The 23,399-nt window shown below is 40.2% G+C and overlaps 4 protein-coding genes across 8 annotated transcripts in view; all 4 read left to right on the top strand.

Moving 5' to 3' along the window:
* The first annotated feature begins 1,282 nt into the window (after positions 1-1,282).
* On the top strand, positions 1,283-2,513 carry LOC145499586 (uncharacterized). The gene has a single exon (XM_081479126.1). It carries the CDS (start codon positions 1,644-1,646, stop codon positions 2,511-2,513), a length of 870 nt encoding a protein of 289 aa, XP_081335252.1. The 5' UTR covers positions 1,283-1,643.
* On the top strand, positions 2,459-16,883 carry LOC145499580 (uncharacterized). Of its 4 annotated transcripts, XM_081479113.1 has the most exons (9): positions 3,533-3,830; positions 6,766-6,953; positions 7,615-7,789; positions 9,622-10,002; positions 12,120-12,448; positions 14,338-14,557; positions 15,196-15,351; positions 15,385-15,408; positions 15,935-16,883. In XM_081479113.1, the coding sequence occupies exons 1-9, from the start codon at positions 3,779-3,781 to the stop codon at positions 16,000-16,002; spliced, it is 1,593 nt and encodes a 530-aa protein (XP_081335239.1). In that variant the 5' UTR covers positions 3,533-3,778; the 3' UTR covers positions 16,003-16,883. The 4 variants fall into 4 exon arrangements, with proteins under 4 accessions (XP_081335240.1, XP_081335239.1, XP_081335238.1 ...); XM_081479114.1 differs by lacking the exon at positions 3,533-3,830 and adding an exon at positions 2,459-2,547 and having other exon boundaries at positions 15,196-15,408; XM_081479112.1 differs by having other exon boundaries at positions 3,535-3,830; positions 12,120-12,443; positions 14,336-14,557; positions 15,196-15,408.
* Positions 16,884-17,483: 600 nt separating this feature from the next.
* Positions 17,484-23,399, top strand: part of LOC145499578 (uncharacterized) — a 22,259-nt gene continuing 16,343 nt past the window's right edge. For both annotated transcript variants that reach the window (XM_081479108.1, XM_081479107.1), the window contains exons 1-2: positions 17,484-18,304; positions 19,093-19,292. In XM_081479108.1, the coding sequence (XP_081335234.1) occupies positions 18,145-18,304; positions 19,093-19,292 (360 nt within the window). In that variant the 5' untranslated portion in view covers positions 17,484-18,144. The remainder of the gene's footprint in view (positions 18,305-19,092; positions 19,293-23,399) is intronic.
* The window catches only part of LOC145499581 (uncharacterized), a 32,862-nt gene continuing 28,230 nt past the window's right edge, over positions 18,768-23,399 (top strand). Inside the window, exon 1 of the mRNA XM_081479117.1 lies at positions 18,768-18,871. The gene's annotated coding sequence lies outside the window, so the exon portion shown is untranslated. The remainder of the gene's footprint in view (positions 18,872-23,399) is intronic.

Below are 23,399 nucleotides of genomic sequence, written 5' to 3'. Positions count from 1 at the left end.
CTTTTTCTCGTTCTCTCTTTCTATTTCTGAAAGTGTCCAGTTGCGTTTAATTTCCCATACATTTGTCTGCAATTTTCTTGCTAACTTCTACGAAGCAATTAAGTTTGCTCAACTTCAGGGAAAAAATCATAGACAAATAAGTGGAAAATTTAAAACAGGACTGGACACTTTCTTTCGCATCCCCCAAATTTGGTCAATGCAATTCTTTACTTTGCCACTCATAAATTGCTCAGAATTCCATGCTAACTTTTTTTTTGCCTTTGGACTCACGTACATACCTCTTACTAACCGAGTTCGAGGTCCGTACTGTAAGTTACGGACCGAGATTTTCCCCCATAAATCGAAGGGGATCCGTAAATAAATCGAGGATCCGTAACTTACAGTACGGATCGAGAAGACGAGGTTAGTAAGATATTTATTACATCTCTACTGTGTCTCTGACGGGTTCGAAAACGATTTGTATTCGCGCGGACTCGGAAATGCTTCAAATTTCTGACGCACCTCGAAAGCAAAACGAGTCAGTTTGAAACTGTTTAACATAATTTAGGGTATAAGAAGTTTTTAAACTTTCACATGCTATAAAAGTTAAGAACACTTGGTGATAAATCACGAAACAGTTTGGCAACAAAACCAACTTTAAATTTTAGCGGGCCGTATAGGAGAGTGCTGCCCGCTAAATTGTCCAATCACAGCGCGCGTACTAACTGAGAGGTTACTTCTGAGAGATTATTACGAACTGAGAGATTATTTCTGTTATTTCTGGCTTGTGTTACCTGCCCGTCTACATTGCTTCTAAAATGGTGTCGAGGTCTATTTTAGTGAGATGAAAGCACCATGCCATGCATTTCTCCTTTTTTCCGGAGAAATCTAAGAATTTTTTCTTACTATAAATTAAGGCGGGAGTCTACCTGAATTCAAGTGAAGTTTTTGGAAGTTTAAAGAGGCTGAATTGGGTCAGCTGCCAAAATGTAAATTAACATTTTTGTTGACGAATAACACGGATGAAACAACGTGGATCGAAATTGATGGCCTCGAAAGGAAAAAAAAGTTCAGGAACACCACCGGTCAGCGGATTTTGCCGAACCTTGCGAATGAGAAAGTCACGCTACGATTCGTAACGGTCACGCGATCACGCTATTATAACCGGGGCAACTACAATGGGTGACAACTTTATTACCCGATTTTTGAATTAGTTGGTACCAAATTTGCAAGATATCAAGGCAGTTGAATTCTTCGTTGCGTGGTCCCTCGCATTTAGATGTTTTTAATCCAAATTATTCGGCTCATATGCCCGGATCTGTCATGTCGCTAAAGCGCCATGAATGATAATGAGATGTGTTGAATATACACACCAGCTGAACTGCGCCAGCTGCCAAAATGTGAATTAGCATTTTTGTTGACGAATAACACGGATGAAACAGCGTGGAACGAAATTGATGGCCTGCAGCAGGAAACAAACAGGAAAAAATGATTGGAAGTGCGTCATACAGATCCTTTCTTCTTTGCCGAAACTGATTTCGCCGGCCTATTGAAATCGACAAACAAATGTTGTAAGTGCATGCATTCACGCAACTGAATTTGGAGTTTTCTTTTATTGCGTGCAAGAGAATGGAATTAATCTGTAACTCTAACAGGCAGAGAAAATGATACAAGTGAAGCCCCGTCCAATAACGCATAAAGAATCGTACAAACTGCGTTGGTTAGAAACTGAAGGAACACAGCTGGATCTGTCGGGAATCGCTGTCAGTTCTGAAGGAGAAATCGCTGTGTGCGACCAGGGATGTAACCGTTTAATAATTTTGAGCAAAGATGGTGCATTCAAGGAGGCGATCGGCGGAAGCGGAAGAAAGAGAGGCGAGTTCATATTGCCTGATGGAGTAGCTTACAGCAAAAATAATCATCTTTTCGTGTCTGATTATGGAAACCACCGCATCCAAATGTATGATCACAGAACAGGAAAATTCTGCTTTACATTCGGCACTGGCGGCTCAGCTGATGGCCAACTTAATTTCCCATCCGGCTTATCAATAGACAACAATGGAAACATAATCGTTAGCGACTGGGGAAACAAGCGAGTACAGGTTTTCGACGAGCGCGGCCATTTTAAGTTCAAGTTTTCAAGTCACGCTACATCTTGCCACAAGTCAGCACTAGGATGCCATGACTCGCGATCGGGCTTGATGGAACCGCAACACTGCATTGCGTTTAAAAACTCATTCTTTGTGTCTGACAGTAACGAAAACTGTGTTAAAGTGTTTGACGAAAGCGGAACATTTCTGTACAACTTTGGCCGCATGGATTCACCTCAAGGACTCCTGATCACTGAGCGTGAGATCTTGTGTATTTGTGATTCCAACAGCAACTGTATTAATTTCTATTATCTTGATGGCAATTTTATAACTAATTTCCCCAGTTTGAACTGGCCAATGTACGTTGCTAAAGGGAAAAACGACGGGGAGGTTTTTGTAACCGAGAGGGGCGCTTGCCAAGTGACTGTCTTGAAATTGCCTTAAATTTGGCGCGATGCCCTGCTTAATGGACTGATAGGTTAGTAAGTGTTAATAATTTACACTTTTGCATTTAGTTTATATAATACACCAAGAGTTTTGCAAATTATGTAAAGCACCTTCGCAGCATTTTGGTGAGGCGAAAGCCTCAAACACGTTACTTCTCTCCTTTTTTCCCAGAGAAATGTAAAAATTTTGTTTTTATAATGCCGGTAACTTAACAACTAGCTGCAACCGGAGAAACGTTTTGTTTCGTTTGTAAAAAAATAATAATGATAAAATAAATGCCAAGAAATTAGGAACTAAATGGGCTATTGAACACTGTAAGAATCGGACCCTGCTGAATTGACTAAAAAAATGATAAATACAATAAGCAGGGTGCAGCTGTTCAAAGGTTGGTTAACACTCTCCACTGACCAAATCGCTAGCCAATGAATAAGTGGTTAAAAACAAACTATGCTATCCGCTGGATAGTAATTTATCCGGTAGATAGCAATGTTCGCCAATGTTCTACTGAAACCGGGTGTATAACGAACATAGCAAAACAGTGGCCATGCACGTGCGTTATAAATATCTGCATATTTCTTAGCTGCCCTCTGTAAAACAACAACATGAAATGACCAAGTTCTGGGTATTTTGGAGAACGGTAACGACTACAGCCAGGTTTTCGTATCTCCTCTTGGAAAAAGACACCTGTAGTTATATATATATATATTTAGCTTTAGTAAGTTTTAAGACCGATAGGCACACACAACAGTTCTAGCTATATATAATTTTTTTGTAGACGCAGTGTTTGGCGTCCCTAAAAAGATTTATCCCAACATTTTAGAGCGTTTTAGGGGATATTAAGTTGCAGCCTTTTAGTGGACAAATGAAAGACATAAATTATGTGCAAAAGGCTATTTACATTAACGTTTAATATTACTGAACAACACCTGTTCTCTTGCTCCAAATCATTTTTATGTTTGTTAAATAAAGCAAGCATTTTCTAGCAGTTGTTTCTATTTCACGAAAAAAAAATTAGAAAGTTGAAAGAATCCTATGGTTCTTGTTGTTGTTGTTGTTTTAAAGATAGCAATTAACGGTTTCCAATTGACTGTTATGTCACGCAACTATTTTTACGAAGTCACTTCTCAAGTTTCAATATAAGATCTAGACTTCAGCGAATGTTATAGTCATTATACAAAACAAGCAAAATCTAAAGCATTCTACACAATCCTGCGTCACCATAAAGGCGAAACCAATTTGGAGAAAAGTTCTGTATTGACGTGATGAGGTTTTCCAAGAAAAAGGCTGTAATTGTTTTGTTTTGCTTTGCTTCAGGTAAGAAGTCAGTTTTCTGGGCTTGAATTGAAAAACAGAGAAATAACATGTCTAGAACTGCATGAAGAGTCCATTAGAAAAAATAAACATTGTCATATTGCTAATTTAATGCGCGCAATATTGAAGCAATGTAGTGCACATGTTTTGCAAGCATAACTTGCATTTTACAGAGATATTGGGCAACAATTTTGTATTGTTAAAGAAATGTCTTAAGCTCGACAACTCAAATATCTGGCCACATTAACAAATCACTCAGTTCCCTGAGCATTCCACAATCGTCCCGATTTGCACACTGTCTGCGTGATATGAAATTCCGCATTCTACTGCAAGCTGCTTTGAATCTGACCGCTGTGAAAGAAAAATGAGATTTCCATTCGGGTACTTGGCTTGAATGAGAATTCGGTGAGCTCTAGTCTCGACATAAGCTTCTTTTAATTATTGACCGAAAAAAAGAAAAAAAGGCAAGGTTTAATATTTTCGTCGTGGCCTAGCGGATGTACAGCAAAGTGCATTTGCATACGTCACAGCTCAGTTTAGAATACAGTAAAACCCGGGTGTAAGAAACTATATTTTTTGAAGTCTGGCAAAACAGGTTCTTGTATTTTGGGGTAGTTATTGGCAATTTAGGCTAAGTAGATTCTTAAATGGGTACTTAATTTCTATGAAGGCGATATAGTTGTTGATTACCAGAAAAATAAATAAACTTGGGTTTGGTCACCAAATATACAGCATTTATGCACACCTGTATTAGGTATTTTCTTGTTATATAAATTTACAATCTTAAAGTCACACTCCTTGGTCAAAATATCTCTCATCATTTTTAACTATAACCCACATATTACACCCATACTGGGTCAAAATTTCGCCTTATTTGCATATGGTAACTGCAGAGACTTACCCATGTTTTATAAGTTTTATTCCTATGAAAAGTCAATTTCGAGAAAAAATACGGCACTTTCCGTTGAGAAATTTCCGTCTCTTGTACTATCCAGGAATGCGATAATGTTGCGAATTTCCACTGTATTACCTGCTAAGTGGTCGCTTACGGAAGGGTAAAAACAAAAGAAAATTTCAAACTTTAGGCTCTGAAAGTGGTCGCGGTCGCTGACGAGAGGTGGTCGCTTACAAGAGATTCTTAATATAGTGATTGTCTTGAAAACTTTTGGTATTTTGGAAAACTGGTCGCTGCGGAGAGTTGAGGTGGTCGCAACCGGAGGTTCGGCTGTAGGTTCTTACAGACGGGTTTTTACTCTCTTGTCTCAAGACTTGCTTTAATTTGGACTTAAAGTACTTCAGTTTAACCGGTTCCAGGTTAAGGAAGGGAGAGCTTTTATTTAGTCGCTTCTTCCAGCAGCAGCTACGTGTTATTCTGTCGACAAAACCATGGACATACTTAATATAATTAGAGAGTTTCATTTTCTTATTATAAATAAATAATTAGCTGCTTCCTATATTTTGAGGGAATCAGCACTAGTTTATTGAGAAAACAGCGACACGTTAGTCTCAGTTCAATTAGCAAACAATATACTCTTAGCTCTTTGCGAGTGTGTAACTGCAGGCAACGGCTGTAGAATGGTAAAATGAAAGACTCGTGTTTTTCCACCCTTTCTGTAGCCTGTTTTACATGGCCACTAACCAGGGGGAATATATTATGCTATAATTTATCGTGAAAACAGGAAGTACTAAACCTTAAGTAAACAGTGCCTCGAAATCTTTTAACTTTATCTATTTATTATTTTTGTTAGCGAAGGTTTAGGATGGGATTTTGTGTGTTTTCAGTTTGAGGAATCTAATAAACCAATCGATATCTGAAATAGAAAAGTCTGTTCAATTATGTCGCATTAATACGTTTGTCAAACAGCACAAATGAAACATCTTTTGTGATTGCATAAGAGCATACGTGTATTAAGAAATCCGCACGCAAATAAGGCAAATTATCAAATATTTTCAAATAGATTTTTCCTGGCTTTAAAATTGTTATTTTGCCGAGTTTACCTTCGGCCTTCGAGGTAGCCTGCGTGGCAGGCATATAAAGGGGAGGGGGGAGGAAGAAGAGAATTCGGGGAAGGGAACGCGTGCTACAAAAGTCGCTTCTTTTGCATCTCCGCCAACTGTTTTACGGTAATCGGATTAACAGAGCTGTCAGTTCAATGACCAATCAGAATAAGGCGCGCGCGTTTCTGCATGACTGACTTTACGCTGGAAGGCGTGAAAAAATATTCATAGCAGCGAGCATTGTGAGAAAATCTTCAAGCCGTGTAATGTCAGCAACTCCCACAAAGGTTTGTAAAAGAGGAAGAAAACCAAAGATAGACATTCAAAAAAAAAAAAAAAAAAAAAAACAGCAGCTGGAGTAAACTTTACTTCTGGAGGAGGAAGAGCGTCATTTGAAAATCTATTTTCGCCGTCGGGCAGAGAAGCAAGTCTCGGGCAACAAACATTTGATATATGAGGCTTTTGCCGTATCCTGTAGGCAACACCGCTAATACATCTTTTCCATCTAGAAGAGATTTTACTGCAGCTTCTTGCTTCAGTTTTAGCTTGAATTTGCTACGAGCGACGACGTTCAAATCAGCCAAACCCGTCACAAACCCGTCATATTGTCCGATTAACCAAGCAGAATTTTGCGGCCGCCAGCGACCGCAGAAATGAACCAATAGGGGTCTTTATAGCAGGCGTTCCTTTTTCCCCTCCCCCCCTCCCCCCCACTCCTCCGTTTTTTCTCCCCGAATTCTCTTTCTCCTCCCCCACCTCCTCCCCTTTATACGCCTGCTACGCGGGCTATTTTGGAGGTAATTTTGTACACTGCGAGAAACACTCTTTGTACGATGGCATAACTCCTCCTAAACTTACACCTCGAAGGCTCAGTTTCCCGCCTGTTATTCGTGTCTCGATCGTCTAATTCTATTCAATGATATGAGTTTTATTTTAACAGTGTGGGTAAGTGTGGAGTCGATGACAGAGACCCAGTCCCTGCGCTCGATACTGAACCACTTCAACAGCACAAGAAATGTCTACATTGACCCCGTGGCCAAACAAAGGGCACGTGATTACATCGTGAAATCGTTCATGGATAACGGACTGCACACATGGACTGAAGAATTCCCTAGCAACCAAAAGAAGGTAAACGCAAAACGTGTTTCTTATAGTCTGCCGGGGAAAACAAACGAACAGGAAAATAAACAGTTTTCTTCTTCCCAAGTTCATGCAGTTCTTCCTCCGCTAGACAGAAATCTTAGAACTGATCCCCAAAAAATCATACTGGCCACTCTCGCAAGCGCCTGCTATATTCTCTGGGTACCAGAGGTTTTTCTTGCCCGATTTCCGGTGTTATTGTGACCCGCGCGAAAAATGAGGTTTTTCTCGCGGCTTCACCGCTTGTGCCGGCGTCCCCACCGAAGCGAAGCGAAGTATTTCCGTCCGCAGCGCGCGAGAAAAAAACCTCTGGTACCCAGGGTACCTGTTATACAGCCAGTCCAAAGAAAAAAGTATAACCGTATAGCGCTGAACCTGGTAAAACTGAAAGAGGTTATTCGACTGGTGTGCACGTGTTATTTATTTTAGACTACAACGAAGCGGAATTACACGCCAGTGCGTGCACGCCTCCAGGTGAATTTAACACGCACTGACTCGCCTCGTTGCATGGCCTTCGCGCTCTTTCTGTAAATGGTCTCGAAGGTTTGGATAAGTTGAGTCTCCCGCCTTTTATCATACCTTGTTAGGTTTGCAACAAAATGAACCAGCTGCTCTATCACAAATCATGTCAAACTTCTTGCTTTATTAGTACCCAGGACTGAACGTGGTTGGCCGTCTGCCAGGTCGCTTCACCGGAACTAGTGATGATAAAATGGTTTTGATTGGTTCCCACTATGACACGGTTCAGACTACTCCTGGTGTGGATGACAATGGCTCCGGAATGACGGCTTTACTGCAGGCTCTTAAGCTCTTCACCAATCCAGGTCAGCAGCTTAATGAGTGCAGTCATGGGAACAGAAGGTTTCCTTAGTCGTATTGTAATCGCATTGTACTCGCGTTTAATTGTATTATTGAATCGAACTAAAAGCGATTGCTGTAGTAATACTCGCGGGACGTGAAAAAGATTGTTGATTCCATTATGGGTTTGTTACCATCATCAGAAATTTCCATGTCAGAGGGTTAACTATTTAACCTGCAAGTGGTTTTTCTAAACCTGTATTCCGCGCAGGTTTCCATTGCAAACGTAATGCGAGGTAAAAAATTACATGACTCGCAGCATCCACAGAAAAATGGGGTGGATTTTTTTAAGCGGGGCAGAATAGAGTTCCTGGAGCATAGGTGAGAATAAGGCCGTGACTCGGACGATTTAATTACCTGGGTTTTGCACTGACCGATTTAATTACAAGTCAATGCATGGATATTTCCGTGGAATTAAAAGAAATGCTACTATTATTGTACGTACTATTCTGCGAGATCCTCCATCACGAAGCTGGTAAGCCAAGCCAGGAGCCCATCATTAGGAGAGTGCAACTATCCCATATTCCTGTAACGGCGTTTTCACAGACCGATCTATTTTTATTTTGAATTTACCGCGTCTTCAGACCCTGCAGGATCCTCAGTGACCAAACACAAGCACGGACTTAATTTTTAGCTGACATCGTCATTTCCACCGGGAGATTAAAAGAAAAAAAGCCATTTTTCTCCTTATCGATATATGCGCTCATGAAGCCGAACGGAACTGACCTATTTTGTGGGAAAAGAAGGGCTTAGTACGGTTGTTGCACTCCCCTGGTGATGGGCTCCTGGCAAAACATCGCTTGCACTATTATTTCATGACTGTTTTATCACTATTATGACCATTACTTTATGACTATTCTAACGAATATTTTCCAAACAAAATTCGTGTTTTCTCGATAGCAATAGCAATTTGTTTCGCTCGTTAGTTAAAACATCAAGCCACTAGTTTGTCGACAATGATATTGATTGTTAATATTTTTTTTTTTTGAGTCTTTATCAATTCTTCGACATAACCTGTCATTAAATATTCGGGCCATTCTTATTTCAAATACGACTAAGACAAGCTTGGCGGCAGTTAAGATGGCGGCTCGCTTGCCATCTAAGATCTCTAAATTAAACGAGGAGTTATAGCAAGCTTAAAACCAGGACGTTAATTATTAACTTTACTGCTAAAACGAACCAAAAGCAGATTCTGTTTAAAAAAACCGAGACATTCTCAACGCTACATGCAAACTTGGGCCACGTGGAGAGGTCTCGGTCAAAAAATGAAAAATATAAACAACAACCATAACAAAAACAAACAAGAACATGAAGAAACACGAACATGAACTGGGCTCGACTCCAGGACTTCCCGGTTAATTAAACAAGCTTTACGTGGGACGCAGTGGCCTCTTGGTTAGCGCGCTCGCCACCGGATCGAGCAGTCTGGATTCGAACCTTGGGCGGTGACATTGTGTTGTGTTCTTAAGCAAGGCACCTCACTCTCACAGTGCCTCTCTCCACCCAGGATGGTGTAGAAATGGGTACCGGCAAATTTAATGCTGAGTCGAAACCCTGCCATGGACTAATATCCTATCCCGGGGAGAGTACAAATATTCCTAGTCGCTTCAAGCTAGAGAAACTGGAGATGAGCGCTTGCCTAATGGGCCACTTGGCTCGTATACAGACTTTACCTTTTACCTACAGGAAGCCGAGGTGTTTTTCTTGAAATTGTTCATGATTTAAGCTAGAAAAATTGATGTCTAAGACGTTTTTGCCACTGTGTGCATTGTCCTTTTAACCTACATTTCTTTTTCAGACAAAGTGAATTGTTCACGTGACCACACTATCCTGTTTGTGGCCTTTGATTTGGAAGAGAAACAACCTAAGTCCGGCTGCTCTGGAAATTGCTCGTGTCCAGGTGGAAAATGCGGTAGCAGCTTCTTCGTCAACAACTTGACACAGCACCTGACCAGCACTGGAGCGGGATTTCAAGGGGCCTTCATTCTAGAAACAATTCTTAACTACAACAACACAAATCATTCCCAGATTTTTCCAGACGGGCTTAAAAATGTTCTAACGCAAGCGTACACAGAAATCTCGCAAAATATATTCAGAGGGGACTTCTTGGCTTTGATTGGGCGAACCGGTGATGACGGAAAGCTTCTCAGTGCGATTTCAAAAACTTTTAAGAAAAATGGCAAGTATTTGTCCGAAGCTTCTTTCTTGATAGATCGTTTTACGAATAATTACTTTCTAATGGCCAATTCCCTCTGTGAGACGTGCCTGCAGGGAATCATGGTAGCCGTATTCATCATCTTAGACTGCATATTTGTTTTGATGAATACAACTACCATGATTCCCTGCAGGCGCGTCTCATAGAGAGAATTGGTCATTTCAGCGTTGACTATACATCACTTGCAAATAGAAAACGCTTTGAAAATGCTTTGTCTACTTTTTTATTTAGTGCAGAATGCATTCATTAAGAGGCCCTGCGCCTAAGAAACGACCGATGATTTCCGGCTAAAAAATAAAATCGGCCGATTTTTATCTCCCAAGCAGAGGTTACCGAATACTATTTAAAAATGAATTTCTTTTGTTTCAGTTTCGCTTTAAACCAAAAATATCGAGCCACAAACTTTTTCCGTCTGATAGCAGCAAAATCAGGCCGAAAATAAGCCCCCACAAAAAACTGTTCAGAAATTACTATCGCAACGCAAAATAATGAGAAAACTACACAGTGTTGAAGAAAAAGGCCTTTTAATGCAATATCATTCGATAAACATCAAAAAACTGCCGAAGCGATTAAAAAATAAAGTTTCAAATAATGCATACTAAATTAGATGGAGTGTTGGAACTGATTTTAAAATAATTATTTCTCAAAAGTTCAACGCTTTTGAAAGCAATCACAGTGATGAATCAGACATTGGAGGGATACACATCACGTTTCTGGAAAAACATTTTTCGGCCAAGGTATATTGACTTGGTGCAAAGCGTTCAAAGTTACCGTGTTTACCGTTATCCTGCTACTTCGGCGAAGCACTTCCCTTTTGCCAATACGGCCGTGGATAGCGTGGTAAACGCCACTTTAAACCTTGCTAGGCATTCAAAGACCGTCCTAAGTAGAAGGACGTAGAATCAAAAGAGAAAGGAAGATGAAAAATACGCAGAAAAAGAAAATAAAAACTCGAAATTACCATCTGCTAACGAAAGTTGAATCTGGAAAATGTCGTGGCGTGACAGCGGCCATTGACGTCATTTGTATAAATAGCGGCGGAATCCAAACGAATGCACAAATTGGAAAACAGTTTTTCCCGGCCAGAAAACGTTTAGTGGAACAATGTTATGTTATTTTTCACAAATGATGGTCACTGAAAAAGAAATACTTCCCCAACCGCCACACCGTTTTGGCCGCAGCGTGATCTGAGTTATCGGGTCACGACTGGATCCCTAGCCGCTGACCACCCGAAGGACATTGCAGACTCGTTTTCCCACGCTCTTGCGACTTGACGTGACAAATGACTTCAATGGCCGCTGTCACGCCACGACATTTTCCAGATTCAACTTTCGTTAGCAGATGGTAATTTCGAGTTATTCTCTTTTTCTGTGTATTTTTCATCTTCCTTTCTCTTTTAATTCTACGTTCTTCTACTCAGGATGGTCTTTGAATGCCTAGCAAGGTTTAAAGTGGCGTTTACCACGCTATCCACGGCCGTATTGGCAAAAGAGAAGTGCTTCGCCGAAGTAGCAGGATAACGGTAAACACGGTAACTTTGAACGCTTTGTACAAAGTCAATATACTTTGGCCGAAAAATGTTTTTCCAGAAACGTGATGTATATCTCTCCAATGTCTGATTCATCACTGTGATTGCTTTCAAAAGCGTTGAACTTTTGAGAAATAATTATTTTAAAATCAGTTCCAACACTCCATCTAATTTAGTATGCATTATTTGAAACTTTATTTTTTAATCGCTTCGGCAGTTTTTTGATGTTTATCGAATGATATTGCATTAAAAGGCCTTTTTCTTCAACACTGTGTAGTTTTCTCATTATTTTGCGTTGCGATAGTAATTTCTGAACAGTTTTTTGTGGGGGCTTATTTTCGGCCTGATTTTGCTGCTATCAGACGGAAAAAGTTTGTGGCTCGATATTTTTGGTTTAAAGCGAAACTGAAACAAAAGAAATTCATTTTTAAATAGTATTCGGTAACCTCTGCTTGGGAGATAAAAATCGGCCGATTTTATTTTTTAGCCGGAAATCATCGGTCGTTTCTTAGGCGCAGGGCCTCTTAAAAATCAGCCTTTTTGTTCTCAACAGAAACCTTTAAAGCCATTGAAATTGCCATCCCCTCCCTGTTTAGTGGTAGGCCAAGTTTTTGGCCAGAATTCGCCAGAACTAAGCTGGGAGATTTCTTCCGCTCAGACCATTATTACTTCTGGGATGCCAATCCATCGTTGCCAGCGGTCTTCCTTACCGATTCCGCGAATTTCCGGGGATACATGGTACAGTGTTATCATAAGGATTGTGACGACATGAGTCAAGTGACCCAGGAGATGGTGATGTTTTTGGGGCGAACGTCAGCAAGCATGGTGGAATTGGCCACAAGCATGACAAATGAAGCGTGCCAAATGAAGAAAACCGGTAGAGTTAATATCGTGTTTAGACCACGAGTAGTCTCTCTTTCGCTTAGTCCGTCGAGCAAGACGGAAAATAAACAGCGAGGAAAAAAATGGCCGCGGGAAATCCTGGGTTGCGCGAAGAGGGATTACTTGTAGTCTAAATCTTGTGTTATTCTTGAGGTTTTGCCGAGTAGTTTATAAGGTACAGCGCGCAGCTATGTGAGACCATATTCGTATTCTCGGTATTGGACTGGAACTAGCTTGCAACCGAGGCTAATGCGGGGAGTCTTTTCAAATGCAAATGACGTTAATCTCTTTGTAATGATATTCCTCGCATTAGCGTTCATTGCAAGCTAGTTCCAGTCCAATACCGGGAATATGGTCTAATGCCACTTTGTTGAGGGTACTAGGGGTAAGGACATAACGAGCAAAATGTGATAATAGACAGCAGAATTGACAGACAGTTTCAAGAGTTAGGGGACACCATGCATCAGCAGAATGTTTGTCTCAAATCTCTCAGATTTGGCTATTGGTTAAATAAGATGAAGAAAGATTTCACTTCACTAAGTTGAGACGTTATTTTGACATTATTTCACAGATGGATGAAAAACAGGTTTTCTTGCATGAAGGGCATAAAAATGTTGATTGTTTTAGATAAAGAGAAAAGAAATATGGTAGCCCTTTTCGCTCTGTATTGCTTTTGAGATGAAATTAACCGGAAAATGGTACTTTTAGAAATCTCAGTACACATGCATACATTAACTTTATTTCAGCCTTGAAGGCTAATTGTGGACACTAAAAAATAATTAAATCGATGAATTAGCGGATCGAAAAATACATATTAAAATTAAATTATCTGCACCAACGAAAATTTATACAACAGTATAATTAAGTCAAACATCGAAAATATGTAGTATCCTGTGAACATCAGCATGGCCTCTGAAAATGTTTGATACAATCTTTATTGCTAAATGCATTTTTAGGTGCAGCGAGCTACACATCACATCAAAGAATACATAGATTTTGTTCAGTGAAAATCGCAGTCGTTTTGCCAAAAACAAATTTTCATCAATTTTGAAAATGTCGTGGTCTGTGAATACAGCTCGTGGCGTCTCAGCGCTCCTGGTTGAAACACTAAACCAACCGAGAGCGACGAAGAGCGAAAATATTCGCAGAGAAAAAATTTTCTGTTTCGGTTAAAAAAAAACCTCATTATCTTGCGGTACAGGGAAACTTTCTATGACGTTTTATGGCAATGGTGGCTTGAATTCCCAGCAGGGTCTAGAAATAGCCAAACCTGGACAACACAAGGCTGTCACATGCAGTGTCATCATCCTCCACGAAAACATCCGCGTAGCGCGCGGGTATTAATAGGCAGTTTAAGAAAACCATAACGGCAACGGGAACGTCGCTAAACAAAAGACAATGAGCAATACAATGGCTGTGTACGTGAGTTATATTTCTAGGTACATTTCTTTGCCGTCCTCTGCAAAACAACAACTTGAAATGACTAAATTCTGCGTTGTCCGGAGAACGTGAACCACGGCGGCTAATTTTTTTATTTTTATTTCAAGTGTTTCGCCCCATCCCAGGTTCAGTTTCGTGAGAGTTATGACACTGAGAAACAAAGGAAAATGAATTTAGAGTATCGCGGGATTCTTAGGTACAATATAAAATCGGCGTAGCGTCATGGTTTCTTAAACTCCTTAATATATTTGCGAAAGAACTGGGTACCACGTCTAAAATTAATTTAAAGGAATTACCTTGGGGAAAGGCTTATATGGAGGTTGAATACTAAACGATTTATGAAATACGGGGAGCTGATTTTCAGATTACGATGAACTCTGGCAAAGTGAATGAAATCTTAACAAATTTTCCTCCTATTATTCTTCGACCCTTATATTACGTTAACAGAGTGCGGTGAAGAAAAAACAGCCGATGACGGAGAAATCCAGACCCCATACTACAACATAAAATATCCTAACAACGTTGACTGCGCATGGACCATCACAAAGGCTGCTGAAGAGAAAGATCTCTGGTTCGGGTTTACAGAGTTCGATCTGGAGGACAGCGTTGACTGTACTGCAGACTATGTTGTCATTCGGGATGGAAAGGATAACAACGCAACGTTGATTGGTAATTACATTTAAATAATAATAATAATAATAATAATAATAATAATAATAATAATAATAATAATAAAGCATTTGAAAGTGTACCTCACACGTGGATAATAAAGTGCATGGAAATCTATAAGATCTGCCCTGTGACTGTCAACTTTATCGCAGAAAGCATGAAATGTTGGAAGACAACTTTACACCTCAACCACGTTGAAGGGTCAATGACTATCCCCTAGTGCCCCAGGACCATGGTCTGGTCTCGGCCCTAAGGACTCTAAGTAAACATTACGTGAGGACGATAATAATAATAATAATAATAATAATAATAATAATAATATTAATAATAATAATAAAAACAACAACAAAAACTTTTCCGAGTTTTGGGACGGGCAGTGGATATTGGATCGAGCGGTCCGGATTTTAGCCCTGACTCCTGTTCGGCATCCTTGTGTTATGCTCTTGTCGATTCTTGAACAACGCATTTCCACTTACAGAACTCCATACAATATAAATGTAGTTAAGTGCTGAAATGCCGTTAGGAATCGAACCCTCTGGTTTCTTCGGTCCATTGGTTACAAAGCACATTCCGTTTTCATGCTTATCCTTTCTTTAGTTTATATCCATTCCAGTGACTTCATTATAATCCCTTTGCAGGAAAGTATTGTGGGAAGACTTTACCAGAACCCGTGAAAGCCTCGAACCAGTCCCTGTATATCATGTTTCACTCAGACGAGTTGGACGCTTTCAAAGGTTTCAAAGCAGAGTGGGGTCCATATTATACTGGCCGGAAGACGTCGACACAAGGACCACTTACCATCAGGAAGACGTCGACACAAGGACCACCTACCATCAAGAGTGCTGCGCATGGTAAGTGTGTTGCTTTGTGAAAAATTGAGATTTAATTGATTTTTGTGGCTAAAGCTGAGCTGAGAAGATCGAAAGAATAGAATCAAACAAGGTAAACAGTCGAAGTGGATCAAGTTCAACTGCTGTCACCAAGAGCGCTGCATTAAGATTTTGCTCGCATGCCTCCAAACATGAGTAGTTTTGGTTTCTGTTGAATTATCTTCAGCGTTGTACCCTATAATAGAGTGGTTTTGTATTGAACGATTGCTAGGAAGTTTTAAAAACAAAATCACTGAACGTAGAGTTCAACTTGTTGGAAAAGCGCGACCTTTTTGAGGGAGTTGGGAAAATTAACTTGTTTCTCGTGAAAAGCAAAGGTGCATGTCAACTGAAAACGATTTTTACAATGGTGTCACTAGGAGGGAAGTAGAGGCTGGCCACCAAAGCATTACCTTACAGCAACAAAAAAGTTCTTTTATAAAGTTCGACGTTACATTATATAAGCCTTGCATTAATTTACGTTTATATTGTGTTTGTTACGTGACAGATGACCATCCAGTAATGTGGCGCCTCATTGGGTTTCTTGCCTTGACGTCATTGGTGGGCGGCCTGTAAACAACAGAAGCCTCGATTTGCTTTTTCTTGTAGTTTTGAGTTTTAGTTCAAAAAGTTGCTATAGTTAGCGGAAAGGGGCTGCATGTGAGATTTTGAGTGTTTGATTGGCGTAAACTATAATTGGTACGTTAAATTGTTTTCAAATTTTTTTTACTAGTGTCTGAAGTAGACTAGCATTTCATCTCCTCAAGGAACTTTACAAAAGGAAAGATATGAAGAGTAAGCAAATTTGTATTAACGTAAGCTGTTGTAAAAATAAGAAAGAAAGATGCTAAACATTACCAAATAAATGCTGGAGTTGAACTTCCAAAAGAAACGCCCTGTTCCTAAGCTTCCTTTTTTTTGTCCATGTTTTCCCCGTTTTCTGTTGTTAAACTTGAATTTGTCGCTGTTGATGTTCTCCTTTACTGAAAGTGGTAGAGTTCTAAAACTTAGATCCTTGTATCTGGCAGGAAAGACGCAAATTTGAGCACGTGACATCAACACATCTCCACCTTTGTGCTTGTCACCAGTGCCATGCCCAGACCGCAGGTCTTCATTTCCAAGTCATGTCATTGTTCGTTAGCAAGACAATTATAATCCGCCTCAATCAAAACATATCGTAGCTGATTCCTGGAGACCCAAAGGTAGTCTGAACGTAAAATTCAGACTGTAAAAACTCTCTTGACAAAGCCGGCAAAACTGGAAAGGACCTCTGTCTTTGATCTGCTCTTGCGCATTGATCCTATGTTTCCCCCACACCCAATCTGCTTAGTGATAGACGTTACTGCCGCTTCTGTTCAGTAGTATGACACAGGTCTCCACGGACACCAACCTTTCCAATGACAATCACAGCCCTTTGTCAATCCGAACCAAGAGTGGGCGTACAGTGAATAGACCGTTCTTTTTATAAAGTAACATTTTATTCAACTGTATGAAAAAACTGAGATACTACGCGCGCTCTCATTGGTCGATAGGTATGTTTAGATTCTAGTATGTAAACATGGTTGTGACGTTTGAGATTCGCGCCTATTCTTTAAAAATATTTTATAAAAGCACAAGTGTACTTTTGCCGTGTTTACATAGTCTCATCTAAACACTTGGGGGATTGGAAGATTTCTCGAAGGCTATGCAAACCCGAGACGCAGTCGAGGGCTTTTCATGATGCCAGTTGTTCATGATACCAATGTCCCAACACTATTCCAACAGACCAGAAGTTACGGTATTCAGTTTATGTAGCATTACTTGACACCTTGATCTTATTTTTAAAACTTGTTTGTGTATAGACTTTTCTTTAGCCATCATCGGGTCAGTTGTTTGTATTATAAGGGTATGTCACAATATGGCTATAATCACCAGTTCCCTCGCTAGTTATAACTGCACGGCTCTGCGCATGTCAAACAGTTTGCCTTCATCTTGAATAGGCCACGTTCGATGTCTTAATATTCTAACATGGCTCCGAGGCTTCCTTATTCCCAAAAGAGACTTGGATACAAAGAAAACACTACCAACCATAGAAGTTTGTCCTGAAAGCCTCGGAGTCATGTTAGAATATTGATATATCGAAAGTGGCCTATTAAGGGCGAGTTTAAGTTGTGGTTTAGTAATCCATGTGTATCCTCATCCGTCTAAATCATCACGCCATATCTTTAGGACGGCAGCCATAATGGTATCCAAAACAATGAAACGGCGGCCATGTTGGTGTACCAAATCAGCTCTGTGGAATGAACTCTTTTCTTATGAAAATACCTCCTTTTTTTCCAATATATTTGGAAAGTTGCTGTCCACGCGAATGAAAACACGCTTTTCTACACGCTTCTACGCTTACACTGAGACTGACCAGAGGCGGAAGAAACTGAAGCGCATGAAAGCGCTTCAGTTTTTCTGGTCAAGCCGCAAAAGTATCAATCTTGAATAATGAAAGGCCATGGCAATATTAACAAAAACAGTTGATGAGTTGGTACCTTGGATGATTCTTTCTCTACGCAAAGTCGTATTTCAATGAGGCTAAATTCAACAATGACTTGATCAGCAAAGATTCCTAAAAGTAAGGAGGAAGGTTGCAGCGGTTCAGTTTAGTTGGGGGGTAAGGGGGAGGGGCGTAGGTCATTATCTGAGAAGGAAGTTGTGGTAAGCTAGTTGTCACTCGAAGTTTTTGTCGGTATGTATTATGCATCAATGACATATTTGTCTGACTTATGCCCATGTAACATATCGGCTGAGCAACAATATAGTGAGCTGACTAACAATTCTACTTGCGAGCGGCTAGACAAGATGTTGCAACCCAAGAATGGTACATTCGTCTTGCTTGTTCTTATGACAGGTGGGTTGAACTTAAGCAGGGCTCTATAAACTTCTAGACACTACCTTACTCATGCTTAATTTTGCGATTTCCGCTAAGCGACTGATTTCGCGAGGTTTTCTGTTTCGCGATTTAACGAAGACTATATGAAAAAAAAGCATTAGTTCTCACGAACGTACGTCAACAAACTTAAGGTTTCATTTTCATAAACTTCACAGAGGCAAAATATATGAATCATCAATAGGTCGTTCAGGAAGGTTTTAATAAGGTATAAACAAGACCAGTCCTTCGCTTGTGCGCCAGTTTTAGTAGATGTAATTAATTAGTTTTACACCCAAAGTCCCAAAACGATCTTTTGGGGAAAGTTTCGTTTCTCCGCCGGTAACATTGGTAACACCAGCTTTCTCTCAGCTTATCCTTCACTGATAACTACAAGGAGCGTAGCCGGTTTATGGTCATTTTGTTGACTGTACTTAAGTAAGGGGAGGAGGGCGGGAACCCAATGACAGTGTTTTCATGTTTCCGTTGATGTAATATTTTCTCTTTTGGCGAGGGGAAGTCTGTCAACTAAAAGGGTTGTGAAAATACGTAAGTATTTTTGGTAGATCATTACTTTCGGAGCTTTTCGGTACTTGACTTTATTTCATTTAAAGTCGAGAAAAATTTCTCTCCCGCAAAAAAAGCGGAGGTGGGGGGGGGGGGGGAGGGGGGCATAAAAATAAATACCTCAAGTTGAAGTAGTTTTCAATTCTAATTCATTGACTGTCTGGCTGGCTACATTGTTTCGTTACTCTCGCTTTTCGGTTTAGCCTTTTTGAACATATTGCACCAAGTGGAAGCCAAGACTAAGACCCAGTCTCTGCGCTCGATTCTGAGCCACTTTACCGACACAAGAAATGTTCGCGACGACCCTGACGCCAAACAGAGAGCACGTGACTACATCGTGAACATTTTCAAAGATCACGGACTGCACACGTGGACTGAAGAATTCCCTAGCAACCAAGAGAAGGTAAACAAAGGATACTTTCGCCCTCAAAACTCGAACACAAAGGAAAATAGATAAAAACTCTAAAAAGAAGAGATAAGAAGGCTATTTATTAAATTCATTACATCATTCATTATGTCCAGGAGCCATAATCGGGGACGGAGACCGTAAGTCTTGGGATCCGCGCACACCTATGATATGGGACAATTTTTCTATTTTTAGAACAAATTGCGCCATCCTGACGTCATATATCCGCGCGGATCCACGCACATGTCGGGGGTTCTCGTGTGGATGTTGTCACGTTGCATGATCAAATGGTGAGAGTTGAGAGATTCTCTTGCGTATCTTTCACAGCGATGGCAGGGAATAAGACAGGGACTAAGAACCAGGGCGCTTATATGTAGTTTTATGCTCTGAGCCAACGGAAAAGGTGGGTTTTTCGGGGTCGAAAACAAGACTTCAATCTCGCGCTGGGAATGAATAATAAGATCTGCTCGCGCTAGTTGTAAGCTTACGCGTATGTTTTTGTGTTTGTTCTGACTTAAGAATATAGCAAGAAAACTCTCTACTCTGGTATCGAGTTAATTTGTGAGTTTCTCGGACAATGGTTAATCATAACCAAAACCTGTTTTGATGGTTTCTTATTGTTTCTGCTTGTTTGGTGAGTTTGCAAAAGTTTTTGAAAGGAAAGTCTGACGCGTACAATTAGCTCATTTGCATAGTGCGGCTCGTGCACTTTCAAGTCCGAGTCGCTGTTTTCAATTGTCAACAAATCTTGACAAAGATTTATTTCGTTATCTTTTGTGCTGAGATGCTGCAACAAATTTCACGAACGCAAAAAAGGCTACTAACATCATGTGTGTTTCTTCAACATAAGCATAGTGAAGTTTTACACTGCGAAAATGGAAATAGACAAGGAGTTTGTTAACTCGATCAACAAAATCGAAATGGTTATTCGAAGTTGATTAAAGAAAGCGTCATCGTAACTTTGCTGATTATTTCTGCTTTATTCGCATATTTTGAGCTTAGCTTTTAATATGTTCTCAAACATTTATCAAGCTTAAACATATTTAAAAACAATAGAGTTATTGTTTGAGTTCGATGTACGCTTTCACACGAAAGTGCGGCGGAAGTACAATTTGTCATGTTTACTGACTGTACAAAACACGCATCGGCGGGCGCTCTCATTCATCGACAACAGAGAATTTACTGGATTTTTACACGAATAAAACTGAGCGGTATCTACGGACGTAAAGTTATTGGGCCTTAATGAAACATCAAGCGTTGCTTACAATTCAGGCGAAACTCAAACTAGCAATTATGTTGTTTTACTTTTCGGTCGCGATAGACTGGCAAATTCCTCGGAAGCGTGTGGCAAGAGGAGCTAGGAAACTATGAGGTCCTGAAGCTCTGCTATATCTAAATATATCGAGCTAGTTTTTTGTTGTGTAATGGAAAAGCTGTTAATCTTGAACATATGTGAAATTTAAAGTGGAGTAATGTACAGCTCTTGTAAAAGAAGCATCCATAGGAACACAACTTGGTCAGCGATATATATCTAAGCTTAAAGCGGAACATACCTAAATTCGACACTGTCTTACTTCACTCAAACTGGAGCAGCTTACGACGAAAATACTTAAGCAAAATTTCAACAGACGTAAACGTGTTGAGTTGTGGGGCAGAACATGAAAAATGTCGGGAATTTCGGACGCCATTTCCCCCGCGCGACATCTGCAAAACTCCTCGCAGCATGTACGCGCGTGTGCCGCAGGCGATGGCGCAATTTGTTCTAAAAATAGAATTATTGTCCCATATCATGGGGACAACCCCAATACTAGAAATGGCGCGCGCTTACGGTCTCCGTCCCCGATTATGGCTCCTGTTATGTCACATTATCTATTCCTTCGGATTAAAGACATCCCAATTAAGAGCCAGTGCCCATAACTATGGACCAAACAACGGCACAAGTCGAAAAATCGATTTTGCTCATTTTTTGCCCATAGATTGGCCCTAGCTAGTAAACAAACGGACCATAGTTAGTTTCTGCTAATGCGGCTTTTTTGGGGAGAAATTTGCGAAAAACGATTTTGCCCCGATTGAGCTCAAAATCTACTTCCTGTTATGCTAAATTTTCTGAAAATTTGGTTGCTTTGCGTGTCGCACAGCAGCTACTTAAGAATCTTTCAATGGTCTTTACATTCAGCTCAGGTCTTCATGGTATGACTGAGCGAAAAATAAAATTAATCGAGGTTTCGTTTGAGCCCGAAACGAGATCGAACAGAAACGCAAAATATTACGATGTGTTGCAAACGAATTATAGCACTAAAATATCGCCATATTTTTCTATGGGCTATAACTTTAAATGTCATAAAAATACTTTCTACGGGTTAACTATACACCCACCTGTTTGAAAATCAAAAAATATCTCTGGGCAAATGGTTTTAAGTCGCCCGCCTTGGCCTGTGCTTCTCACAAATTTTTCCCTGAACCGCCGTGAGAATGTAAACAATTGCGTGACGCGGGCGTCCACCGTGAATACATAATTCGTTTCCAACAAACCGCAGATGGCTATCTTAGAACATTTGGGTGAAAAAAGAAAAACATAATGGACCACTTTTAACTTTAATATTTTGAAAGTCATCGCTTCGGAAATTTCGTTAATTAAAAACGCCAATTAAAAGCAATTTACTTGGAGTTCGGGTGTTACTGCTATGTCGTTTTAAGCTGTCGTTCTTTCTTTGATCATTTTAATTACAAGAGCGAGTTCTAGAAAGAAAATCGTTCTAAGTTCATTTGTTAAGCGTGATGACAAGTTGATATTGTTGGTTTGTAGCCTTACGTCATCTGAAGGAACGCTACAGTGATTAAATTTGTATTTGTTGATTTCGACGGATCGATTTTCGGTTAAACCTTTTTATTTGTACCAACACATTTAGTGCCTTTTCTCCGGCTAAAAAGTCAGAAAAAGTAAAGTAAACAGATCATAAAAGTTTAAATCATAAATAAGAGGCATCGACAGTGCGAGTGTCTCGGTAAGCTGTTAATTTGAACAATTACTGTGCTGGACGGATTGCTTTCCAGGTTACGCACGTACTATACATATAGTTCATTGTGCGCAAATGTTTCTGTTTCAAACAACTGAAATGCTCAATGCTTTTTTTTCTTTTTTTCTTCAGTCTTAAAACTTAAGGTTAGAGTTAGGCTAAACCCTAAACTGTTTTGGCGGCCAACCTATTTTTGGCTAATTGCTTAATCAAATTATACATATATTTCATTGAAATTCGCTCTTCCGTGACCGACTTCCGCTAACAAAACAAGATGGATGTTCGCTGTTCATTTAAGACTGCAATCCCGGTCAAAAGTGTTGGGACAGTTACGGCAGATGACTTCACAGGCGGCCTCTCTTAAGACCAAAACCGCGCAAGCCCGCCTACCCCTCTCCCCCTGTCAATGTTGATAAAAATCTTGAAGAAAAAAAATCCTTGACAATAGCTTCAGAATAGCCACGTTTCAAGAATTGTTCGCCTCCTAGAACAGTATTCTCGAACTAAAGAGACGAGAAGATAGATATTCACGTCTTATTCCAATAATAGCGATTTTTCAGCAATCGCGTTTGGTTCCAACACAACTGTCTAACCACTTTCTATTGTCCCTTTTTCCTTCATTTTCATGCAACATTGCTAGGGGGGAGGGGGGTCAATTGTACTTGCTTCTATTCATCTTTTGTTCTAAAACGTTAAGGACCTAGTTGAAATCGAGGGTTTTAGCGCGCAAAAGGGGGAGGTGTCCCACCAACTTATGGCCAGGATTGTAGGTTTACACTAGAGGAAATTGTTCCGGATTCGTGATGAATTCGGAACGTTTTAGTGCCGGATTGATTTTGCCGTTTACACAAAAGTGGACGAATCCGAAATAAAAACTCCCCGGTTTGGTCGTTTCTCCGGAGATTTTGAATTCGGAATTTAAAGTGGGAACTTTGAATCCGAAAACTTCTGAATCTGGAGAGTTTTGTCGTGTAAACGATTTTCTCTCGAATCCGGATATTTTTCCGCCTGTGATCTTTTGAGTTTGCGGTGGAACGAAAATGGCAGATTACATGATCCAGTCGTAGTCGAGTCGTAGGCACATTGA

The sequence above is a fragment of the Orbicella franksi genome, chromosome 10, assembly GCF_964199315.1.
Source record: "Orbicella franksi chromosome 10, jaOrbFran1.1, whole genome shotgun sequence".
NCBI classification, from domain to species: domain Eukaryota; kingdom Metazoa; phylum Cnidaria; class Anthozoa; order Scleractinia; family Merulinidae; genus Orbicella; species Orbicella franksi.
Note: the sequence above shows the minus strand (reverse complement) of the source record. Positions and strands in the feature narration are given on the sequence as shown.

Coding starts and splice junctions, on each gene's coding strand:
- LOC145499586 (XM_081479126.1), top strand. CDS start 1,644: ATGATACAAGTGAAGCCCCGTCCAATAACGCATAAAGAATCGTACAAA.
- LOC145499580 (XM_081479111.1), top strand. CDS start 3,779: ATGAGGTTTTCCAAGAAAAAGGCTGTAATTGTTTTGTTTTGCTTTGCT. Junction 12,449..14,337: donor AAATGAAGAAAACCGGTAGA/GTTAATATCGTG, acceptor ACGTTAACAGAG/TGCGGTGAAGAAAAAACAGC. Junction 14,558..15,195: donor TAACAACGCAACGTTGATTG/GTAATTACATTT, acceptor ATCCCTTTGCAG/GAAAGTATTGTGGGAAGACT.